At 39.4% G+C, this 23,738-nt stretch overlaps 2 protein-coding genes across 11 annotated transcripts in view; both read left to right on the forward strand.

Moving 5' to 3' along the window:
• Positions 1 to 1,027, forward strand: part of aktip (akt interacting protein) — a 7,202-nt gene extending 6,175 nt beyond the window's left edge. For 2 of the 3 annotated variants that reach the window (XM_057347670.1, XM_057347661.1), the window contains exon 10: positions 122 to 1,027. In XM_057347670.1, the coding sequence (XP_057203653.1) occupies positions 122 to 229 (108 nt within the window). In that variant the 3' untranslated portion in view covers positions 230 to 1,027. The remainder of the gene's footprint in view (positions 1 to 121) is intronic. The other variant, XM_057347681.1, reaches the window with a different exon arrangement.
• A 1,127-nt stretch (positions 1,028 to 2,154) lies between these two features.
• chd9 (chromodomain helicase DNA binding protein 9) overlaps positions 2,155 to 23,738 on the forward strand; it is a 74,222-nt gene continuing 52,638 nt past the window's right edge. For 7 of the 8 annotated variants that reach the window (XM_057326568.1, XM_057328963.1, XM_057328488.1 and 4 more), the window contains exons 1-2: positions 2,155 to 2,282; positions 15,684 to 17,357. In XM_057326568.1, the coding sequence (XP_057182551.1) occupies positions 15,807 to 17,357 (1,551 nt within the window). In that variant the 5' untranslated portion in view covers positions 2,155 to 2,282; positions 15,684 to 15,806. Of the gene's footprint in view, positions 2,283 to 2,406; positions 2,888 to 15,683; positions 17,358 to 23,738 lie in introns of those variants that run through there. The other variant, XM_057327230.1, reaches the window with a different exon arrangement.

Here is a 23,738-nt window from a genome sequence, read left to right on the forward strand (position 1 = left end):
ATATATATATATATATATATATAAATATAAATATTATATATAATATTATATGAGATGCACCGATTACAATTTTATATATACTCTTCATGTTTGTCTAATGGTCATCCTCTTTTTGTTGTAGAGACTGCCGGAAGATTACAACAAAGGCTTGCAGGTGTCTGGACTGTCTTGGGTGAAACCTGGCTCCACCCAGCCTTTCAGCAAAGAAGACAGCCCCCTTCAGACATGAACCTTCAGTACTTGGGACTGTCCACCAGGAGGGTGCAACGGAGAGACAAGAATAAAATTCTCATGAAGTTCTATGAACTTCAACGTGCTCAGCTTTAAATCATTTTAAACTGCTTCAATAACATACAAACTTTCCCATTGTAGATCGAAAGACCCATTTGTTTCGATGCTTTGGCTTGAACATGCCAATGGCACAGAGCTTGTTCTTGTCAATACTGTTACTTGCACATGTTAATGCTTTCAGGCACAACAAACCACCTCACTTGTTTGTGTAGGTCATGCTCTCCTAAATGGTGAATTTATTTTATAGCAAATCATTTGACAACGTTAATACATATTTTCTTTCCCCACAAATTTTGTTAAGTTTCAATTTTAAATGTGCATTCTCAAACTGGGACAGGTGATTTTGGTTTTTGTGTGTAAATATTGCCTTTAATCTGGTGTAATAAAAAACCTGTGTATGTACTGTAATTGTTTTAATGTAAAATGCAAAGCAGGGCGTATATTATTCATTAAGACACTTAAGTTAATCCTTATTTGTTCAAACATGTATTTCACTTTGAATGTGTCATAATTGCTTCATCGGAAGAGTTTGATGTGTAAATAGTGGAGCAATTTGAGCAACGAATGGTCTCTAGTGATGAATCCACTCCAGTTTATTTATGTAGAAATGTACAATGTTATGATTTTTTTGTGGTTTTACAATATCCATTTTTCTTTATTTTGAGCATTTTATGCAGGACTATAAGAATTCTTTTTAATCTGTTGCAGACAAATAAATGCATAAACTAAAACTTGATTCTGTTGGGAACGTGCCATGACTGGATTCTGCAGTTAACTCGAGTCAATTGACAGTAGACTTTGTACCTAATGACATATTGATGAAGAGAAAGATGTGTTTAAAATTTGAATAAGAAAATTTGGTTACACTTTATATTAAGGTACACGAATTCATTATTAACTACTTGCTTATTAACATGCATATTGGTTGTATATTAGTATGTGCAACGCACATGTTAATGCCTTCTTCTGCATTAACTTATTCTACAGCCCTTAATCCTACCCAATACCTCACCTAAAAACTTCCTTATAAGCAGTAATTAGGAGTTTGAGGCAAAAGTCTAAAAAATAAAAATTCTATGATCTTTTACTCGCCCTCAAACCTGTATAAATTTCTTTGTTCTGCTAAACACAAAAAATATTTGTAAGAATGTCAGTAACCAAACAGATCTCATCCCCCATCGACTCCCATAGTATTTATTTTCCCTACCACGGCAGTAGATGGGGACGAGTTTGGATTGGTTACTGACAGTCTGCCAAATATCTTGCCTTGTGTTTAGCAGAACAAAGACACTTATACAGATTTTGAACAACCTGAGTGTGAGTAGCCTAAATGATGACAGAATTTTCAACATTTTTTGGTGAACTATCCCTTTAAATCGAAAATGTATTCTACTTTGAAGTCACTTAACGTGAGTGCATTATTTTGTATACAGAGTATTTTTTATCATTGCCATTTTAATGTTTAAGAGTGCATTACACCTTTTTAATTTAAACTCCGGTTTTTATTGGCTTTATCAAGTGTTGACATCCAGCAGTTCCCAAAAGATCCGCCAGAGGTGATCAAATATCAGAGGCACCGACAGCAACTTTTCTCGAATACGATAGGCCCTTTCACGTCAGTGTAAAACACCCCCTGATTGGCTGAGGTTGCGGCACGGCCATCTTGTACGTGATCGATCTAACATCAAATTTTGCGAATATAAATCTATTTCAAGGTTTACAGTGAGCATTTAAGAAACAGGACATCAGCCTTTCCCGAAACTTTGTTTTAGTACTCCATCAGGTATCCCAGTTGTTTCTGAAAACAAATTCCTCTTCGACCAATCACAGAGGACCTAACAAATATGCAAATATGTGCTTTATCGTCATCTACGTCAGCAGCACTGGAACCGCTGAGGTCGCCCAGCAGCGATATTAACTACGCCAAAAACTTCGCTATTTTATTCCTCCATAAATGTTCGCGGTCTGTCGCGGGATTTGGCTTCATTTGGGTAAGTTCGTTTATTTATTTCTTCTCTAGGTCTAAAGAGAGCGTAGATGGTATTAGAGTGCGACAGTGCTGAAACTCAGGTGGCTGTCAGTCCTGATGAGAGGGGGAGAGAGAGAGTGACAGAGAGAGAGGCAGAGAGGGAGAGCGTGACGTTCAGCTGCCTGAAGGGAATCCCAGTCTGGATGAAACACGGTGTGATCACAACACCTGAATTCGGGTTCTCTGTCACGATATGAGCTCCACGTGAAAGACACGGACATGGACACCGCTGGGTTTCCGACAGGAGGTGGTTCTGAACTAACAGCGACCGAATACACTTCAGAAAGTGGACCACATCGCTGCCTCGTTTCGATGATGATGAACGCCACGGGACAATAAAAGGGTTTTGTTTCAAGCGATGGTCATGTTTCTTCGATGTTTTGAGAAAACATGAAGAGAACGCGAGCGTGTGCTATTTAAAGTTGGAAGTGCCGTTTATAAAAAGAGATTGACCCGCCGAAACACGTGTAACGTTACCAGGTGATGTTTTGGACGATTTCATCGATGCTGGATTGTAGTTTGGTTTTTTAAACACACCCGTGTGTAATCTGTGAAGGACGATGACAGGTGAGATTATAAACTTTATTTGTGGTTTGTGATCATTGGTACCTTTCAACAAGTGATGGAAACGGAGTGATATGCTGTGATGTAAGTTACCGTGGTAAATTATTTAAAATGGTGTCCCAAACTATATAGTATAATATGGCACTTTAAAGATTGGTTTAAAGTTGTACTTGTTGTACTTTTGTTAGTGGAAGCTGCAGGCCTCAGTTAGGAATCCGACGTTGTTTTTGTTATTCTGTGACACCTGTAGGTAAACCAGACCCTTCATGTTGATAACGGCTAACAACAGGGTCATCACAATGTCATCACAATTCTGATTTACTTTCCTGAGGAATCCAGCAGGTCGTCTTCCAAAACACCCCTATGTTTTACCGGGCTTCTATTAGTTTAGCTTTGAAACGGAGAGTACCTAACTCTACCCTATCTCCTGTGTACAATACAAAATTCACGAATACTCTACTTGTCAATTAAGGCTTTCGTGAAGTAGCACAAATTAATGATGTAAACTCACTCAAGTCTATAGATGGTTTCAAAGCAACAACATAAACAACTTTTAATGTGCATGTGCGCTTTTGTGGCCCGAACTTAACTTCCGATACACATTCCGCAAAAAATAGAGTCCCTATAGATATAGCGAAATAAATAACAAGTAAATTACATTAGCTAGCAAGTCAAAGTATGTCAAACCAGTATTATTTTGGGTTACCAGTAGAAGAACCGTTACTTGGCTAAACTTAAAAATGAGAGTTACACAACCCATTCAACAAATTGTTTATTTTAAAATGTTATATAAATTAAAATTCAACAAATTGTTTATTTAATACAATTATTATACAATAAAATATTAATATAAATTAATATTATAAATTAAATTAAATATAAGTAGTTAAATTATTGGCCACTAGCCAGATCGATCAACAAACACAGACAGGAAGTTAACTTCGGGCCAGGCGTGTGCGTCCAATGAAACCGTCGATTGGGTAAGATGCAAGTTTTAGAAGCAGTTACATAAACAGATTTATTTAGTAAATCTGGTTCTAAACAGTTATGTAGTTTAATAAAGTTACATTTTCGGGTTTGGGTTTCATTCTGTATACATTTATTGCCATTTAGAGGTAAACATGGTACTCCATACTTCATTATAGTTCTCGATCTTATAATTGCTTAGTTGGGCAAAACAACCGTTTTATCAATCAGGGCATTTATTAAAATTAGAAACCCAGCAATCTTGTGAGTTCTTTTACACTGCAGAAACACAGTCAAAGTGAAAGGACATCGTGAACCTGCTTGTGTGTCGCTTACTCTATGCACTGCAGCTAATGTATGTTGTGTGGCTGATGTCACTTTAAATGAGAAATATTAAACACCCAGTGGTCTACGTTTGGCTTGAATGTATTTTATTATATAGGTCAACAGGTGGGGGATGCAAGGTAAACAAAGATTGGACAAGAATCAACTGCCGCAAACAGGAAGTGTTTGAATTCACAGAAAGACGCTCTTCGACAATATCTCTAATCATACAACATCTCCATCTGAGTGCCATTGAACTTAATGAACTGTCACAATTGACATCATCAGGAAGCAAAACGTCATTCAGTGAGTCAGTGGAAAAGACACTTACTTACGTTTTCCTTTCCTCATTACACGGCTCGTTGGAATGCTTGATTCTGATTGGCCAGTCACGACATTTCCAAGTTTGTTATTCCCAGATAATAACCTCTCAAAACTAATAACAAAGTAACCCGTATGCAGCAAATGATTTTGACAGGTTTTTTTTGTCAAATTAAATATAAATATGTCTTTTAATAACATATATAACATTATATTTACAACTGATTAAAATCGTGACATTTGAACGTCGTTTCTTACCTTAAAACCAAAAGTAAACGGCTTTTCCTCACGAAAGATCTGCATTTGGTAAAAATTAGCTAATAAAATATTTTAAATTCACATTTCATGTCTATTTTTTTCCTCATGTGGCAAGTAGCGGTGTAATAAGCGGGATAATATACAAGCAGCTGGCTGTTTTGGGGGAAAAAGCCCCTTCAGTGCGATACAATACTGATCACACTGTCGAGGCTTATTTCTGCGATAACAACCGGCTGCCTGTACATTTTCCCTTACTTAAAAAATCAGCTCTGTGCATTGAGTCATGATGAGATGGCAGATAATGGAAACACTTTTTCATGACAGATTAGGTGAAAATCCTGTCCAGCCAATTTTACATCCATCTGTTCTGTACATTGGCTAAGAACTGCTGGTTTTGGAGGTTTTAGCAGTTGTTACATAAGAAATACATTTTACAAATGATCTGTGACTTGTTAGACACGGGCAAGCTGTTGTTTTCTTTTTACGTCTTTTTTCAAGGAGTGGCTCTTTGTTATTTCACTATTGTAGGAGGTTCATTATTTGTCCACTGTATTTCACTGATTACGCTGGTCCACCTTTATGTTTAAACGTCTGCTAAAAATAGACAAATCTTTGTCAGACAATGAATGAGGATTACGCTCGCTGGAAGTCTGACGTTGTGGAGTCAAATTATAGTGCAGGACTTTAATATTGGGATTGGTAGTTCAGTTTGGATTGAGTGCAGATCACTATAGTTCTCCTTAAAAAGAAAACGTGTACTTATGCTCATGCAATTTTCTAGAGCAGGGTTTTTTCTAGAGTGTGGGTCAGGATCCCCTTGTGTGTCCCATGATAGAATTAAATAGTCAATCAATGCCTTTTAGCTGTTTTCATAAAAATTATGAGTCCATTCCAAATTTTAATTCAATCAGCATTTCTAGATGTATTGTGTCTATTTCAGTCCAGTGTCTGTTGAATTTGAACAAAATCAAACCTCAGTAGTGACAAAGTCATCCAACAGCAATGTGAAAGACTGACAGCATAACAAGACACATGGAAACTGTGGTAAAATCGAGGTTATCACATTTTTCTTCCCAATTAATACATGTACAAATATTACTGTTGTATTGCGTAAAAGTGAATATGAACTTGTTTTCTTTGCAGTATTTGAGGTTTGAAAAAATACAGAGCATCTTTTCTGTTATCTTGATCTGTTTCTCCAGTTTTCATTTTCTGCAAATAAATGCAAATAGAAAAAATATTTTTGTTAGAAATTTGGGAGAAATATTGTTAGTAAGTCACAGAATGAAACAAAATAATAATTTTACCTAAGCACATACCTATAAATGGTAAATCCAGAAAAATGAAAAATGGTATTTGAAATTGTCTTTTTCCGTGGCTGTATATGTCCAGGTATGACGTTGAATTAAACGGTTTGGTAACCTCTGGTTTACAGGATAGGTCGTTTATATAAAACTGTTCAGTTAAATTTGAACTGTGGAATTAAAGAGAGAAACAGAATAAACTCTCGATACTCAATCAAAGTACAAAAGGAAAACGAGTAAACAGAATCTTCCTTCTGTTCCACTTTAATCTGAAAGACGTTGAATCTTCACTCACCACCTGTTGTGTTGGTTAAAGCATGCCTGTGTGGTGGGAAAAGGAATGACTAAAAAAAGAGGTAACCTGATAGCGCTGGTCCAGGATCAGCTTCACTTACCAAGAAATACCCTTGGTCATATTCAGATACAGCACAGAAACTGTTCTCGGATCTCTGGCAGCAACCTCTACCTGCTCTTCAGATGAGTCATAATTCAACATATATGACTTAGCTTCTGTCACAGGCCAATTTCACAACGGAAACGTGTTGACGTTTGCACTTCAAGACCAGAAGCATTGTCACTCAGCTGCGCCTCATCTTGTTATACAGTTTTGCTGGCATGGGAAACCGTTGTGAAATACATTTGTGAATCATACAGTATTATTGATTAGCGGCCCTTTTATTATTCAGAGATGTTAGGCCGAAATTGAAATGTTTAGCGTAGACACGTTTTTAAGATAGAATCCCTGAAAGGTTTTAGACATTGCGTGTTGTCGGTTTCTATGTATGTGTTGGGGGAGGGTCACGATATTTTCAGAAGTAGGAAGTTGCACGTGTTTTTGTTCGTACAGATATGGCCTGAGATGCTGGGGCTCTTATCAGTGGTTCTTTCAGCTGTGGGCCTATGCAGTCACTGCAGTACACCTATAGCCTGATATTTCACCAAAGAAGCAGAATTCTGTGGAACAGTTTTAAATGCGTTTACATTTGTACAGAAATTTTGCTCATATTGAACATTTAACCATTAACCGATAGTAAACATTTTGACCGATTAATACTATCAGTTAAACGATTTAAAAGGTACATTTATTTTATTTATAAGTTAAATAATATTAATAATATTTTTTAAATAATAATAATTTAATAATGCGTTTTTAAATAACTATTAAATCATACATGTTTTTTAGTTTTCTGAATGGTGAAAAAGAAAATGCTATACATGTGTTAACTCACGGAGCCTGCAGATGCTTGCGACCCAGGCCCGGCTCCAGATATGAGATGAAAGGTGGGCCAAGTGATTTTCCAGGTGGGCTGAGGGGGGGTAACTATATATATATATATTTTTTGCCCAAACTATTTACGTTAAACGAACTGTTTACAAAAGAATTGAATTTGAATTATTCCTTCGTCTCGTATTAATATTGCATAACATTTTTATTTTTACATTCTTATGTATATATTTACTTTTTTTAACATTTACATTAATTTTACATTTTACAATTTAGTAACTTAAGATTTGATGAAAACATAAAAAGAGCTATTCATATCACTATAATATTCACAGCATTAACTTTCTGCTCCTTTTAGAGAATTCTGTCACAAACTCATCCATGTCCAGTCCATGTTATTGCTTTTTCATGAGCAAAAAGTACCAAAAAAAGTTTTTTTCCTCATAAAGTGGTGGAATGGTGTCAGAACCATCACCCGTCGGGTGAACCGCTAATATTTGATGTAACGGGTGGAATAATTAGGCTATTCATGTGTCATTTGCGGGGTGGGGTTCGGGAAATAATACTCGCAGGGGAACGTGGATCCAGTAGCCAAGACTATTTCGACTCACCTCAGCCGATGCGAAGCTGCTTTTACACGGGCCTGTGCTTATTTGTGTTCAAGCTCTGCCTGAAGAGCTGATTTGTAATTGCAGTGTTGAGCATTGTAGCCAATCGCGTGCAACTGATGGACAGCTATGACTCATTCTTTCATTTAAATAAATGTTTTAGCTCATCATGCTCCTGCTTTTCTGCATTAAGCTTTATTTAGCCTTGATGGCAGCTAGCGGCTTTGGTATAATTTTACATGAAAAAAGGTAAAGGAAACTTGTTAATATCACTTATTACACGGCTCATTTGAATGCTTGATTCTGATTGGCCAGTCGCGACATTCCAAGGGTTGTTATTTTCAAATAACAACCACTCAAAACTAATAACACCCTGTAACCCGGATGCTGCAAATCATTTTGAGAGGGGCAGTTTAATATTACACAAAAATGTATTATAAATATGTCTTTTAATAACATATATGACATTATATTTATAAATGATTAAACCAATTTGCCTGTTCGTGACATTTCAACGTCGATTCTTACTTTAAAACCAAAACTAAACGGCTTTTCCTCCTGGAAGGTCTGCATTCGGTAAAAATGAGCTAATAAAATATTTCAAATTCACATTTTATGTCCAGTTTTTTTCTCATGTGGCAAGTAGCCGTGTAATAAGCGGGATAATATACAGGCAGCTAGATGTTATCGCAGAAATAAGCCCCTGATCACACTGTCGGGGTTTATTTCTGCGATAACAACCGGCTGCCTGTACATTATCCCTTACATGAACAATATTGGCTATTTTTAACAAATTTTGCATGAATCAATTTCATTTCATAAATCACTAATCAAATAGCCTATAGAATAGCTACTATTAGCTAACAATAAAAAAAATGTGGATTCACTCTGGTTGTCTCTCCCGAAACTCTGCCATGTTGAAAATGCATTACCCAGGAATTCCTAATATTCTGTTACTTGTTGCGTGAGAAAATAAATGGTTTTGTCTACATCATGTAGATGTAATGTGGGTGCGGTGCGGTTCGGTTCGGGTCGCGGCATTTTTGTCAAACGGGTAGGGTCGTGTACGGAATTGAATTAGTGCTGCTGTCCGATGTAGGGTCGGGTGTTCTTTTAATTACTGCGGGTGCCGGTTTATCAAACAGTACCCGTGCAGAACTCTGAAACAGAGACTTGCCAAGTCCGTTCACTGCGATGGAACAGTTTTATCACAGCAACGGCGGTTCACGGAACCCTCTCTCTCAACGGCTCCGGGTGGAGGCAGGGTGGCAAAACTTCTGATAAGGTGGGCATAGCCCACCCTGGCTCCCCCATGAAGCCGGGCCTGGTGCGACTAGGTGTAAATGCCCTCCGAAACGTTTTTGAGACAGATTAAAATCCGATCACGCAAACCACTTGACGAAACTGGACAAGTGTAATTCATCTGATTGTTGAGGCCACATTTGTCAGGGCTTTACTCCTTCTAACAGAGTGCACTGGCAGCCTTGCTCAAGCTCGTTGTTTTAAATGTAGACGCGTGACAATCGCACTCACAACGCGCTGTGACATTCTCTGTCTTCCCGGCGTGTCTACACCGCAGCGAAATGAAGCTCAGGAAAGCACAGATAATAGGAGAGCTACTGCAAGGGAATCTCATGATGCTTAGCATAGTCAGCCTCCTGTGCACTTTGGAAAGGAGGAGAAAACGGCGCGACCCGTGGTTTCCCTGCTTTCTTTTAGACGTAATGTAAAAATACAAATGTGAAATATTTCGGTGCCACTTAAATGCTGACTGAGCCGTCAGTTGAGACATTTGCCCTCATTCACGTGAACGAAAGTTGGAAACCTCAGAAAATACAAATCCAACACATCTTATACAATTGTTAAACGGATCGCGAATGATCTGTGATCCGCACGGATCGTGGGCACCCCACGGATCGGAACGTGCATGACCCGTGGATTCATCATAGTAAAAGACAGTTTTAACGCGTGCTCTCATCTCCCTCCATCCATCTCGGCGAGTTCAGCATTCATCACCGGGCGCAGTCTTTAACTTCAACCGCCGCATGAGGCAAGTTTTAAAGTGAAACTAACGTTAATTCGAAACGCATATGACGCGTCTGATTTTAAACGTGCACAACAGTTTTATTGTGATCGCTTGAATTACAATGAAGTGCATGCCGTGGAACTCGTTCTCAACACTGTAACGCTCCGAACACACGGGGCGTCAGCGTTAACGCTTGACGGAGGGCGTGTCTGAAGCGTGGCCGATGCGATCGTCATAATGACAACAGCCAGTTAAATTGTTCTCCAGTCTTGCATGAACGCAATTGGCTAGTGCCTGCACTAGGTTATTTGCATAAGGTGATCTGATTGGCTGACGCCTGCGTTGGCGCTTGAAAAGTTGAGGAATGTTCAACTTCTTGCCGCAAGCAACGCCAGTGAAGCGACGCTGACGAACCCACAATTCAGTTCGGTAACGCATGACGTCACCCATTCAAATGAGAAGCGTTGACGCTGATGCTCCGTGTGAACCCAGCGTAATGCATTTGACAAGAAAGACAATCGAGACACAGCAGTGAAAGTGGTAAAACCTTTTAGCATCTGTCAGTCTGATCTCTAGACATGCAGTCTGTCAAGCTTTTTACTCTGACTGCATGTAATTACACTTATTAATTATACATACTGTCTGTTTTTAAAATAATGCACATATAATATCTCTGTAAATGGACTTAATCTGTTGATATATTCAACGCATTTTCTGCCCATATTTAAAGGCGGGGTAACCGATTTCCGAATTACGCTTTAGACAACTGAGTCGGGCTGAGTACCAAAACAACCTTGCAGCCAATCAGCAGAAAAGTGCATAGTGCACAGGACGGACATTAGCCGAGCCGAGCGCTGACGAAAGATGGGGGTAGGGGTGTGTTTGTTTTGGTGATTTGAACATCAACAGCGGCTAAGAGAAATCGGACACCCCGCCTTTAATACAACTATGGCGAGCATTTAGTTGTAGCTGGAGGGTACAGTAAACACTACTAGCAATGTTAGTGTACATGCTCATTTCACATTCACTTTAATTGTGAAATTTTATTACTTCATAAATATTTTTAATTGAACATTTTGTTCTTTAATGTCATCCACTGGTGTTTTGTGGCTCTTTTTTAAAAGTATCGATTTAGGCAACGGTACCATTTTAAAAGTATCGATGTGGCACCAGTATCGGAAAAAACCCAAAAGATACCCAACCCTAACGTTGCAGTCACCCAGCCGGCAGCTCCGGACTCTCCCCTTCTCACACACATAGGCCTACACTGGTGGGCTCGTGATCTACTCATCTTTTCACATGAGATATAACAACTAGAAAAAAATCTAAATTGGCTAGTCGCACATGTGCGAGTACTTGTAAAAAAAAACGCTCGCGCTGTCTCAAAAACTGGTCGCAAAATGCCATTTAGTCGCAGTCTGGAGCCCTGGTTAGTATTATTGAATTAATCTTACGATCGTCAGACTGCTGAAGATGAATAAAAACAGTTTTTCCCACATTATCTGATGTGACAGTGTACCTTAATTACAATGTACATGCCAAAATGCTTCCTGGCTTGAGGCAGGTGCATTTGAAAAACAGTTGTCGGGAGGTGCCCTGTAATTTTGAGGCCTGGTGACAGACACAGCTACGCCTGCATATAAGATTGAAAATCTCCACATAGAACGTCGGCTGCAGATATGAGATAAGACTCCTATTTTGAGCTGTTGCTTTCTTTGAATGTTACCACCCAGATGACTGACCTTTACTCCATGTTCCACTACTATGCTTTAAAGTGAAAGTTCACCCAAAAATTTGAATTCTGTCATCATTTACTCACCCTCTTGTCTTTTCAAACCTGTATGACTTTCTTTCTTCCACAGAACGTAAAAGAAGATATTTTGAAGAATGTTGTTAACTGGCCCCGATTAACTTGCATTGGTTGTGTCCATACAGTAGAAGGGAATGGGGGCCAGTTACCAATTTTCTTCAAAATATCTTGTATCTGTTCTGCTGAAAAAAGACATAATGGTCATAAAGGTTTGAAATGACAAGAGGGTGAATAAATGATGACAAAAAATATTTTTTTTGTGAACTATCACTTTAAGGATTTTTTCATTCTTAATTTCCATAGATATTTTTAAAAAGATTAATAATTTTTGTAATTTTAACATGTAAAATTTGCCATACCCCAGCAGAAATGTTTAACATGTTTAAAAAAACAACACCAAGTAGAAAACCATAGTCTTCTCGTCCCCAAACGGCACTTTCAGTTTTGACGGCTTTGATTATTATAATGGGAGTGATATAGTTTTGGCGCTTCCACTGTTAACAGGGTGGTGCTGTAGGTTGTTTACAGTTGCTAAGCAACATTGCCATTTGGTACAATAATTTAGACTTCACGGCATGCTTATTTAATAATATATAAAATAACGTTGCTTTAAAATGACTTGTACCATGATTTACCTCCCATCCCCAGGCTATAGAGTCGGACTCGTGACCAGAAGGTTGCCGGTTCGATTCTCAGGGCCGGCGGGTAACAACTGAGGTGCCCTTGAGCAAGTCACCTTACCCCTACTTGCTCCCCGGGCGCTGCAGTGATAGCTGCCCACTGCTCCGGGGGTACGTGTGTTCACCACTTGCTGTGCGTGTGTTCACTACTCTCTGGATGGGTTAAATGCAGAGGTCACATTTCGTTGCCTTGTACTTGTACATGTGCAATGACAATAAAGTTGAATCTAATAATACACCCTAATGCTGATTTAATAAAAAGACAATTTAAGTGTCCCTGTGCTATCTAACGCCTGAATATAATCTTCAGTATGTCGGCTTGTTAGCCTAATTATAGATTTAAGTGATTTTGAAAACGAGAAAAGATTGAAACCAGATTGGTATTGTAGCAATCAACCATATCTGCATTTCTGTGCATTGCCGTTTTGTTTATCTAAGTGTGCGTGTGTGTTTGCTGTGAGTCATCATCATCGTGACTGACCTCCTCCACAGCCGGCGTTGGTCTGCGGTCAGAACAGCCTGTTTCTCTCTCACCCTCTCTGTCTGGTTGTGTGCATGTATGCGTGAAATGGAATGAGCTGTCTGCACGTCCCACACAGCAGTCGCTCCTGTCGTTCTCCCAGCCAGGGCTTCCCAAAGAATTACACCGGTCTCATCCTGAAGTCCGAGGCGAGTGTGAAGCACCTGGCTCTTGTCTGCAGCTGAAAGTTCTTCAGCTGCTGTGTCTGTTGTAATGCCTGTTTCTGAGCTTCACTTATGCTGCCAAATGCTCCCCAGACGTTCATTCCCCTTTCACCTCTCTCAGTCCTCAGTGTGGAAGGGTTTATTGCCAGACTTAAGGAGATGAGCAAGCTAGAAAAGCACAAATATAGCATTGTCTTTTGTTAACGAATGATACAACATGGAGTTTGCTGTTGAATTATAGGACTTGGGAGGTTCTCCTTTTTTGCAGTTTTTCATTACAGCAAGTCAAGTCTAAATTTCCTTTGAGCAACTCAAATTCTTTTGATGTTGGATTTTCAAGTTGAAATTTTACGTAAAAATCTGAGGTGCAGGATGTCACATGAACATGGTAGCTCACAGAAATATGAACAGCTAATTATAAACTTTAAATTTTAAGCAAACTCATGGCATTGCATAAAAAGTTCCTATATGGGGTGTTAAAATATACATGGCAAATGTTTCCAGAGACAAGTCTCGAGAAGCAGCATATGATTTGTGAAAATAGATTGTAGCATTGGCATTTTTGTTAATTTATGTCATCTTGTAGCAACAGAACAAAAACTTGGTAAATATTACAAAGAAAGATGGGATATATTTAGATTTTTTGATGTAGGACTGTAACGACACATTGTGCTGCTATAGTTATACATGTACAAGAAATGTATTGTATAGCTATGTATGTTCTATTTGAACAATTTGACATCTGTTTAATCATGTTGGTTGAGCATGACGTGTCAACAACATATATTCAGTATATACTGTATATGTTTGTTCTTTTACTGCTTTAGCTTTAAGAAGTTCTTTTGTGGTTTAGCTTTCTTAATTCCTTTCTTAATTTGAATGGTATTGTATCTGTACATGGATTCAAGTTCATGCCGATACCAGAATTTAATTTGGTATCGGAGGCATTTGCGATACTAGTATCGGTATCGGAACAACCCTAGTTTTTTTAGTGATAAAACTATTCAATTTATTTCTATTTCAATCAATTTACATACAGAAGGTTCAAGTTGCGAATTTAATGATTTCTGAACTAAAGTGTCTTTACCGGTAGACTACTTCAGACGGCAGCGGGCGGTCTGACAGTAGCCTCGCTGCTCCAGACATCCTTTGACATCATACAGTGGTCGCGTGCACACAGTTCCCCGTACTAAACAATTTGTCAAAATATGTTCCGTGCATCCCGGCCACGAGTGCACCTTGAGAGAACAGCCAGCTTTTGTGGGCGGAGTTTGGAGGAGAGATGTAAACTGAAATGGTTGTCAGTCAGCGTCAGTCAGACTTGCATTAGAATGCACATTACATTCTTTCAGCAGTGAGGTCTAATATAGGCTATTCAATTTTTTATTTTAGTTTACTTTACTTGTTTTACTCAATTTTATTAAGTTAAATTGTGCAAAAAGCACATTTTGACCATTCATTTTATGCAATAGTGTACAAATAAATACAAGAAATGCAAAAAAACACATTCGGTGTTTGGCCTTCGGCCAAGTGTTTATTTTTATTCGGCTTCGGCCAATAATTTTCCTTTTGGTGCATCCGTAGATACTATTGTATCATGAACCTAGTATCATGTACTCTTTTGAACCATGAGCTGAGTGTTACACCCCAAATCTAAAGTGAACCTAAACCACCCAATTAGGGTTTTTCGGTTTACTTGAGAACTACAGCCAGATTTGTTGAAGTGGGGTTTGACACTCTCTGATTTAAAAAGAAATTTAGTCTGTTTCAGCATTGGTGGAATTTTAAGATTGTACTATGTCCTGAAAAACAGTCTGTGTTGTTTGTTAAAAAGAAAAAATACTTAAAAGTGTTTATACCTAAAAACTTGAAAGCCAAGTCTGAATACGTCAAATGACTTTAATCAGGTAAGATCAGATAAAAGTGATGTAATGATGTGGTATCAGTGAACCCATGTTTTCAGCTTTGAATGTGTTTTTGCTTAGTAGCGCAGTAGGCTTGTTGCGATAGTCAGTGTCACCGGTGATGCACGGTGTCCACCCACCAACCAATTACATCACTTGTGCACCGCGGCACCGCCACCCCACCGTCATTTTGAACTTTTATAGTTATAAGTCACTTACTGTAGTTTAGTTAAAGACCACACTACAGTTGCGGGTCTGAACGCGGCTGCTGCATTCAGCGTAAGCGGAACAAGTGTCTCAGCAAAGATCAGCAGCAGGAGTTAGATTTTATTCATCATGTGAGGAGAGTGAAGTGCTGAAAAAAAAAGAGTCAGAATGCATGAAACAGCGTTAAATCCCCCTTTAAGAAAGATATTGAACCCACCATTAATTTAAGCAATTGCCTTTCCCGAATTGCTGCTAATTCAAAACTGAAATTAAAATGCGTCATGCACACAGCCGCATCTTTGACCACCCCACAGCAAATCCCCCACCCCCGGTGTCACCCGTGTTTTTACATGTCTAACCGGTGGGAAAACTTCATCACCGCCACATCCCTATATCACAGAATGTTATTGTAATAATTTTGATTCCCATAATCAGTGATTGTGTATATAAAGTTGTTTAATATTGTTTCTGTTTTTTTCTAGAGTACAGTCCTTCTTGGTGATGGATACAGAGTCAGTCTGACTCTTATCGGCTTCCTATTGCACTCAGCAGTCCTGTCATAGGGGCCGCTGAGGTGCAGACACTTCATGTATTAAACTCATACTATGACCGAGCCAATCATGGACTTTTTTGATGACCCTGCTATATTTGGGGAAGGGCTTGACAGCCTAGTCCAGGATGATCCAGAATTTCCCCCTGGGACTGTGTCCTTGGAAGATGAGCTTCACTTGGGCCCTAGCTTTGAGGAAGCAGGGTCGACTTCTGCCCTCCAACACGGAATACCCTACAGTCATCCTATGGGGAATTTTGACACCATGAAGGAACAAACTTCAATACCCCAATCCTTTTCTGGTCCAGAAGGAGGTAACAGTGACGGAAGAGCATTTCTGCCACAGCAGCAACAATTTCAAGGACACAACATGAACCAAGTACCCCAGACAAATGGACTGTTTCTGAACAACAGCCCCATGTGGGGAAACCATGATCAAAAAATAATTAACTATCATCAGCACCATCAGCAACATCAACATCCGCAACTTAAACAGTTTCAGCAGCAGCAGTTTCAGCAGCACCAAGGTCAGCATCAGCAATATGGTCAGCAGCATCTTCAACAGAGACAGCATGGTCTCGATCAACACCCAATGTCAAACCAGCAGCAGATCCCCCACCAACAAATTGCCTGTCAGGGTTTGCACCACCTTGGGAAGACGTATCAAGAACATGCTGGATTTTACTATCAGGGCAACGTCTCTCAAATCCATTCCCAGCAAGGTCACCATAACTTGCCTTACAGGGAGGGCAGTTCCTTTCACCATGCAGTCGCCCAGAGTAGTCATTCGCAGTCCAAACCGTTTCTAGAGGCCTCGATGATGCCTGTGTCATCCCAACAGCACAGCGGGTTTCCGATGGCCCAAGGGGTCCAGAGTTTCACTGCAAGTCCAAGGTTGGATGACAATGGACTCGGCTTTCCCGTGCAATCCTCCCCAGCAACCCATTCTTTCTCATCTGGCTCGGTGAGCCATGCCTCGTCTTATCCCACTGCTCATTACTCTCTTGCCTGCCAGCCTCCCTCTGTAGTAACTCAGTCATACTCCTCTGCTCCGGTCTCTTTGACAACTTCTTCAACTGCCATCCCATCATCAGCTCCAAACTTGTTGGATTCTGGTTGTTCTTTCCTGTCTTCTGGAATGGAACATCAGCAGCAAGTCCAGTTAGCTGGCAGTACATCACAACAGTGCCTTTTCCGTGGCATGCAGAGCTCCAAATCGAACCGGGATCCCTTCATCTCCGCTGAGTTGTTTTCAGAAGGTCCGAACTCGTTCTCTGCTGACCATTCGTTCCCTTTGACGGGGAGGAAGAACTGTAATGTGGCAGTACCATCATCTACGAGGCAGAGTGGAAGCAACAGTAATGGGTTTCAGGTGGAGGAGGCTTTACTTGGAGAACAACATGGTGGGAGGCTCGAGGACTTGGGTGAAGCACCTGACCTTTTGGAGGATGAGTTGTTGCCCCATCTGGAGGCACTAGATCAGGAAGAGACCTCCAATCACTCTTGGGTAAATGCAGGATTAGGAGATGAACAACAAGAGGAAGACAGAGTTGAAGTGAAGGGGGAGGTGGATGGACATGATGTGCCAATAGGTCACAATTCACAGGTGAGAAAAAATCTTTTACACATGTGATTGAAAATGTCTATTAGCTTTTGAGACAGCTTTTGAGGTTTGGTGAAAGCACTTTTCAGAGATGTTGGAGTGCTCAAAGACTATAGCTCTGAGCTCTAAGGTAAGGTCTGATTGAGCCGTTTTGAGAGGAAATGAGGTCTGATTGAGCATTTTTGAGAGGAAATGGATGATTTAGAAGGTTTTGAGGTTGTTGCTGTTTTTAAAGGGATACTCCACCCAAAAATGAAAATTCTGTCATGAAGTAGTTCCAAACCTGTGTAAATTTCTTTGTTCTGTCGAGAACAAAGATATTTAGAAGAATGTTAGCAACTGAGATTTCTGGGGTAGTCAAAAAATGGTAGTCAAAGGTGCCCCAGAACTGTTTGTTTTTCTACATTTTTCAAAATATCTTATGTGTTTTAAAAGAATTAAAAAAATGTACTGTATATACAATTTTTTTTCTACTATGGTAGTCAATGGTGATCATACTCTCAGTTGCTAACATTCAACCAAATATCTTTTCGTGTTTAACAGCTTTATACAGGTTTCAACTTGAGGATGAGTAAATAATGACAGAAATTCATTTTTGGGTGAACTTTTAAAATGATAGTGATGAATGAAAATTATGCTTTTAGATATAGGTGTATCAATCTGTTCAGTACATTGTAAAAATATCACTTATTTTAACTTAACTGAAGTTCAAAATAACATTTTAATAAATCAAATTGGCTTTACAAACCACTTGAATTTGATTAAACTAACATAAAATATCTAGCTATATTTAATCTATCTTATAAAAGTTGAAATTGGTTAAACTAGATTTTTTGTGTCAGTTTAACATAATTTATATTCAAGTGACTTTTAAATATTTTTTACAGTGTAGCTTGTACTGTCTTAAGCTGTCACATCTGATTTCCACAAAATCTATTCCTATCTATGAGGGTTTTTTTACATTTCCAGACTTTCCTTTGGAAAGATGCATTTTCAAACATAATTTCAAAACATTTCTATTACCATTCCTGAGCCTGTGACCCTTGCGCTGCTACACAATGCTCTACCAGTTGAGCTATGGGAACATTTCAGCCTATTCTTCCCCTCATTTGAATAAAAAATTAAATATGGTGTCTACTCACTAAGCTCCTGACTAGATGAGAGCTAAATGATCACTGGCCAATCAGACATGAGGCTATTTTGTAAAGTTGAACTGTTCTAGAAAAGAATGGACAATACAGACAGAGGAAAGATGGATAGAATACAGGCTCCATATACATTCTGATTATTCACTTCTATCCCTCCTCCTGAGGGGCTGCAGGCAGGCAGGTAACAGCCGAATAAGAGTGGCAATGGTGTGTTCAGGACTTACTGAGGCTAAGCTTACTTAAGGCTATAACAAGATATGGGTCAGGCCAACCGTAGGTTAGCGGGAGGTGCGCTCTGGCTTGTTAGAGTGGGTCTGGTTTTTGGTTTTAAGTGTGTGTTGATGGGAGATTTGTGTGTGAGGGCAGGCAAATAGGGAGATGTTGATAATGAGGCATCCTGAGGGAAATGAAGTGAAAGAGGGAGAGGAAAGAGAGCAGGAGTGCTGTCTAGTCACTGATCACAAGCAGCAGGCAGTATTTTCATTGTCAACTCACTCGCTCACTCACTCGCTCGCTCACTCGCTCGCTCGCTCGCTCACTCACTCGCTCACTGTCTCTCGCTCTCTCTCTCTCTCTCTGTCTCTCTCTCTCTCTCTGTCTCTCTCTCTGTCTCTCGCTCTCTATCATTCTCTGTCTCTCTCTGATTCTCTCTCGCTCTCGCTCTCAATTTCAATTTTTTTCTTCTCGCTCTCTCTCTCTGTCTCTGTCTCTGTCTCTGTCTCTCTCTCTCTCTCTCTCGTTCTCTGTCTCTCTCTCTCGCTCTCTCTCGTTCTCTGTCTCTCTCTCTCTCTCTCTCTCTCTCTCTCTCTCTCTCTCTCGCTCTCTCTCTCTCTCTCTCTCTCTCTCTCTCTCTCTCTCTCTCTCTCTCTCTCTCTCTCGTTCTCTCTCTCTCTCTCTCGTTCTCTGTCTCTCTCTCTCTCTGGAGCATCAGTCTTTCCCCTCAGCTCATTGCTGCTGACACAGGGAGTTGAGGCTCAGTGATTCAGCTGCCACACACACGCACACACACACGCACACGCACACGCACGCACGCACGCACGCACACACACACACACGCAGTGAACTCTTTCCACTCGTTCTGATGGGCACACAAAGTGTTTTTGCCATCAGACATGCATGTACAAATACACCTACCCAAATACTGATTATGATTGGCCAGCCATATTGTTTTGCTATGAGGAGAAACAAACAACAAGAGTCACCTCACTATTCGTCAGTAGATGGGTTAAATTATAGTTTGTGTTCATTTTTTATTCTGCTGTTTAATATAGCACATCTAAATATAGACAGACGCTGTGTAGGTGCTGATTGGCAATTCGAGAGATGGATTGTTATGTCCTCCTTTAGTCAATCTGTCTGTCCTCACATATCCTTAATTCAAGCCGAGCCAGGATGTGGATCAGAGTTCAGAGTGTGACTTCCTGTACTGAGTGTGTTTGTGTCTGTCTGCGTTTGGATGGGCGTGTGTCAGAGAGAGAGACTGGCCATTCATGTGCACTGGGCTGTGGAAATTCAACAGATGTATAATGTGAGGCAGTCCCAGGGTAAAAAAGAGAAATGCACTCGACCTCCTCTGTCCCTGAGGGTTTTAGGGGCAAGTTTGTGCTTTAATGTTCTGAGTCTTATAAGACAATGAGGGGTTGGTGTTTTGATCTTGAAACTTAAGCTGGGGTTACACATTTTTGTGAAAAGCATTCTAATGCTTTTGATCATTTGAAATTCCCGAGGAAACCCCTGTGTATTGTGTGCAGTATCGCTATTATCAGTGTTTCCTCCATTTTGGATCTTTAAGAGGTCATCACCGTGACGTATAAATCTTCTATTGGTCACATGTTTTCACATGATACAAATTGGCAGGTCAGAGTTCAATTTGAACACGCTGAAACGTCTTCACATGAGCTTGTGTTTCCAGTCTGCCACTTTCTCATGCCTGTTAATGGAAGTCAGTGGAATGAAAAGTGAAGCGAGTAGGATTGCGTTAACGTGTTCTTAGCAGTTCTTTTACTTTAGCTAACGTGTAACTTGCTTTAATCTGACTAATGAAAAGAAACATTCCCTCAGTCCATGTAACAATCAAGTCAATGATGATGAGACAAGAAGGTGGAACCCCCAAATTTTGGATAAACCCCCCATTAGACTTACAGTACACATGTCTGTACTTTACATAGGTGTTTTCCTCAAATGTGGTTTAGCTCTGTAACAACAAGAAAATGCATTTTGTACAGTAGTTTATGAGTACTGTGTAATTCCATATTTGGCACTAGACACTTGGTTTTATGTTTGCCTCAAAACAGTTGGATAACATCACAACCCCCTTCCCAATTTAAAAAGGATTGAGTGCAAACCGTACAGCTAAAAAGGTTTAGTATGTAAGCACCTTCAGACAAGAAAATGTTTATATGGGTAGTTGACACATAAATGTGTCCTGAAATTTAGAAAAAAAATTACAATGAAGATAAATCTCTCTTGTGCTAATTTATTAATATATATATATATATATATACTGTATATATATATATATATATAATATAAAATAATATATTATTAACAGTTTGTTTTGTATGTCACACCATAGGACACATGTACAGTATATTTGTCAACTGCCAATATCGAATTTTAAAGGCGACGATATCTGTGCAGTATATTTTGTGATTGGTCAGAATCGCAAATCTTTGAATGAAGACAATAAACTAAATTCTCATTCGATCTGACAGTTCATGGGTGGATCTACTTGTGTGATAAACGGTTTAGTATGAATGACAGGCCAAAGCGGGCGGTCACAGTGTTACAGGGTGGTGTGATAGCGTGAGGGCTCAAGAGAGTGAGTGAGACCGGCTGACGGCATGAACAGAGCCCCCTTTGTGCTACTGCTTTGTGCAGAATGAACATTCAGCAACATGGATGCAAATACCAATCCACATCCCTCACATTTACCCCATAACCTACTGTTCTGGATGGGATACATTGTTTATAGGGGTCAGATGTTTTGTCTGTATGTTTTGTTTTTTATTTGAATTAGGTAATGTTAGTCAGGGTTCCTTGCACCAACCACTTCTTTGATTATTATTTTTTTAAATCTTTTATATCACCCTCTTTTCCCTTTTAAATTATAGGCCTTTTTCTGCCACTGTACAGGCTTTTATGATGTGAAATTAGTATTAACTCTGAACTTTAGTATAACTATAGTACATACTGTAGTATACATTTGGTAATTGCTGTCACTGTTAAATTGTGACAGGTTCAGTGTCGTGCGGACTGTTTAGGTCAGACTTAAATGATCTGAATACCTTGTTTAGAATAAACGGTTGCCATTTTTTTTAACGACAGAATGTGATACCTTGTAACCAGAACAGTGGAGTGTGTTTATAGGAGTTTGCTTAATATATTACTCTTATATTTCATTATTCTGTATGCCAACAGGAAAAATAATATTTCTTGTCTTTAGATATAATAAAAAGTATCCATTGTACCAGACTGCACAAAATATGCATTGTTGATAGATAAACAATATATTTCACGTAACAATCTCCTAATATAAATCTATATCTTAAACCTCATTTTTCTTAGATTGATTTCCTTTATTTATTTATTACAGTTCATTTAAATGCTCACCAAAGTTAAAATGTAGGCAAGTTATGAAAATGTACTGAAGATATCAGATTAAGTTCTGATAATGAGATTTATTATTTATTTATATTTGTCTTCTGGCTATATCATATGTATACAGTAGGAAGATAGACAACATGTATAACAATGAAGTCTGAATATATGCACAAACAATGAGAGTACAGTATATGACTGGTGTTATAAACTGGTGTTCATGGGGTCTGTAGTGTAGGTCTTTATCGCTCTTCACTCTCTATTAGATGAGCATTTTTTTGTGCGTTGCGACTCTTTGTCTTTAGGTTTGGTTAGTCTGGTGCTTGTCTTTGCACTGCGAGTCTCTGGTGACTCCACACGCGTCTCCCAAAACCAGGGAAATCGGCGAGTCACGTCAAAGCGCTCACACGGCGAGCATCATCGCGCGTTTCAACGCAAGTTTCACGTTGGCTTGCCTGAAGTTAAACTTTATTAAAACTATTAACAGCTTCACAAAGCAATCTGACTTCTGAAGTACGTGGTGAGAATAAGCTTTTTTATATGCTGCGCAGATCCCCGCACATGCACTACGGGTGAGAGAGAAAGCGCCGGACTGGAGCGGATCACAAAACTACAGACTGAAAGAAGGTCAAAAGAATATTTGATACACTAATTTTTTATGGGTGGATTAATTCACTTGGTTTTTCAGAATAAAGCCCAATTTGCAGAGCGCCGAGGTAACCACGCCTACTTATTTACATTCCGCGAAAAACACGGAATAGAAAAATCTCTTACGGTTCACATTTTATTCCGCAGTAACGGAATATTCCGTCATACCACCAGGCCTATTTGCTGATATCGAAGTGTTTTTAGGTTTGGACTTTAAAATTAATTTACATGTTTGACAGACACTGTGCGTTACCTGGAAATCAAGCCCATGACCTTGACATTGTTTTTTCCATTTTTTGCCCGTTGAGCTCAACAGGTACCCTATTGATTTTGGAACATGTTGATTTTGGCATAGCTTACATTGTGTCTACTAGGGGTGTAACGGTTCTCTGTAAAAAATTGAACCGTTCTCAGTTCTCCACCAACGGTTCGGCTCATCTTAAGTCTGACGACGCATTTATGTGGTTCGTTAGAAATTATAATGCGTAAAACAGACTGACAAAGTTCAGCTAATGTACATTTGTTGATGGATACACATTTAATACCTACAACAAATCAAATAATGTACACAAATTTCAATAGGATTGACGTTTGCTGTTATATCCAGTCATTTATGCTTTCATCACCCGGGTGTTGTGAGCGCGCGAGTGCAGGTGAGACCTGAACAGCACATTACTGTTTAAACTACACTCATTCAAGCCTTGCCAATTTAAACATTTAAGTGCAAGATGATGCACAAGAAAACTCGCTTTCGCGCTGTGAGAAGATCCGAAGCGCGCATAAGGAAAGTCTCAGACATGCCGCAAATATTAAGTTGTCTTTGAAGCGCTTAAACGGACAAATTCACACACGAAGTAGGTCAACATGCCCCTCTTGTCGAGTATCTTAACAAACATAGTAGGTTATGTCTTAAGTGAACGGACGAAACAGACGAAAAGCAACGCATGTGCATGTGTCCTGTTGTATTCCTCTTAAAGCGACAGCAGCA

Source organism: Triplophysa rosa, linkage group LG1, assembly GCF_024868665.1.
Source record: "Triplophysa rosa linkage group LG1, Trosa_1v2, whole genome shotgun sequence".
Classification (NCBI taxonomy): domain Eukaryota; kingdom Metazoa; phylum Chordata; class Actinopteri; order Cypriniformes; family Nemacheilidae; genus Triplophysa; species Triplophysa rosa.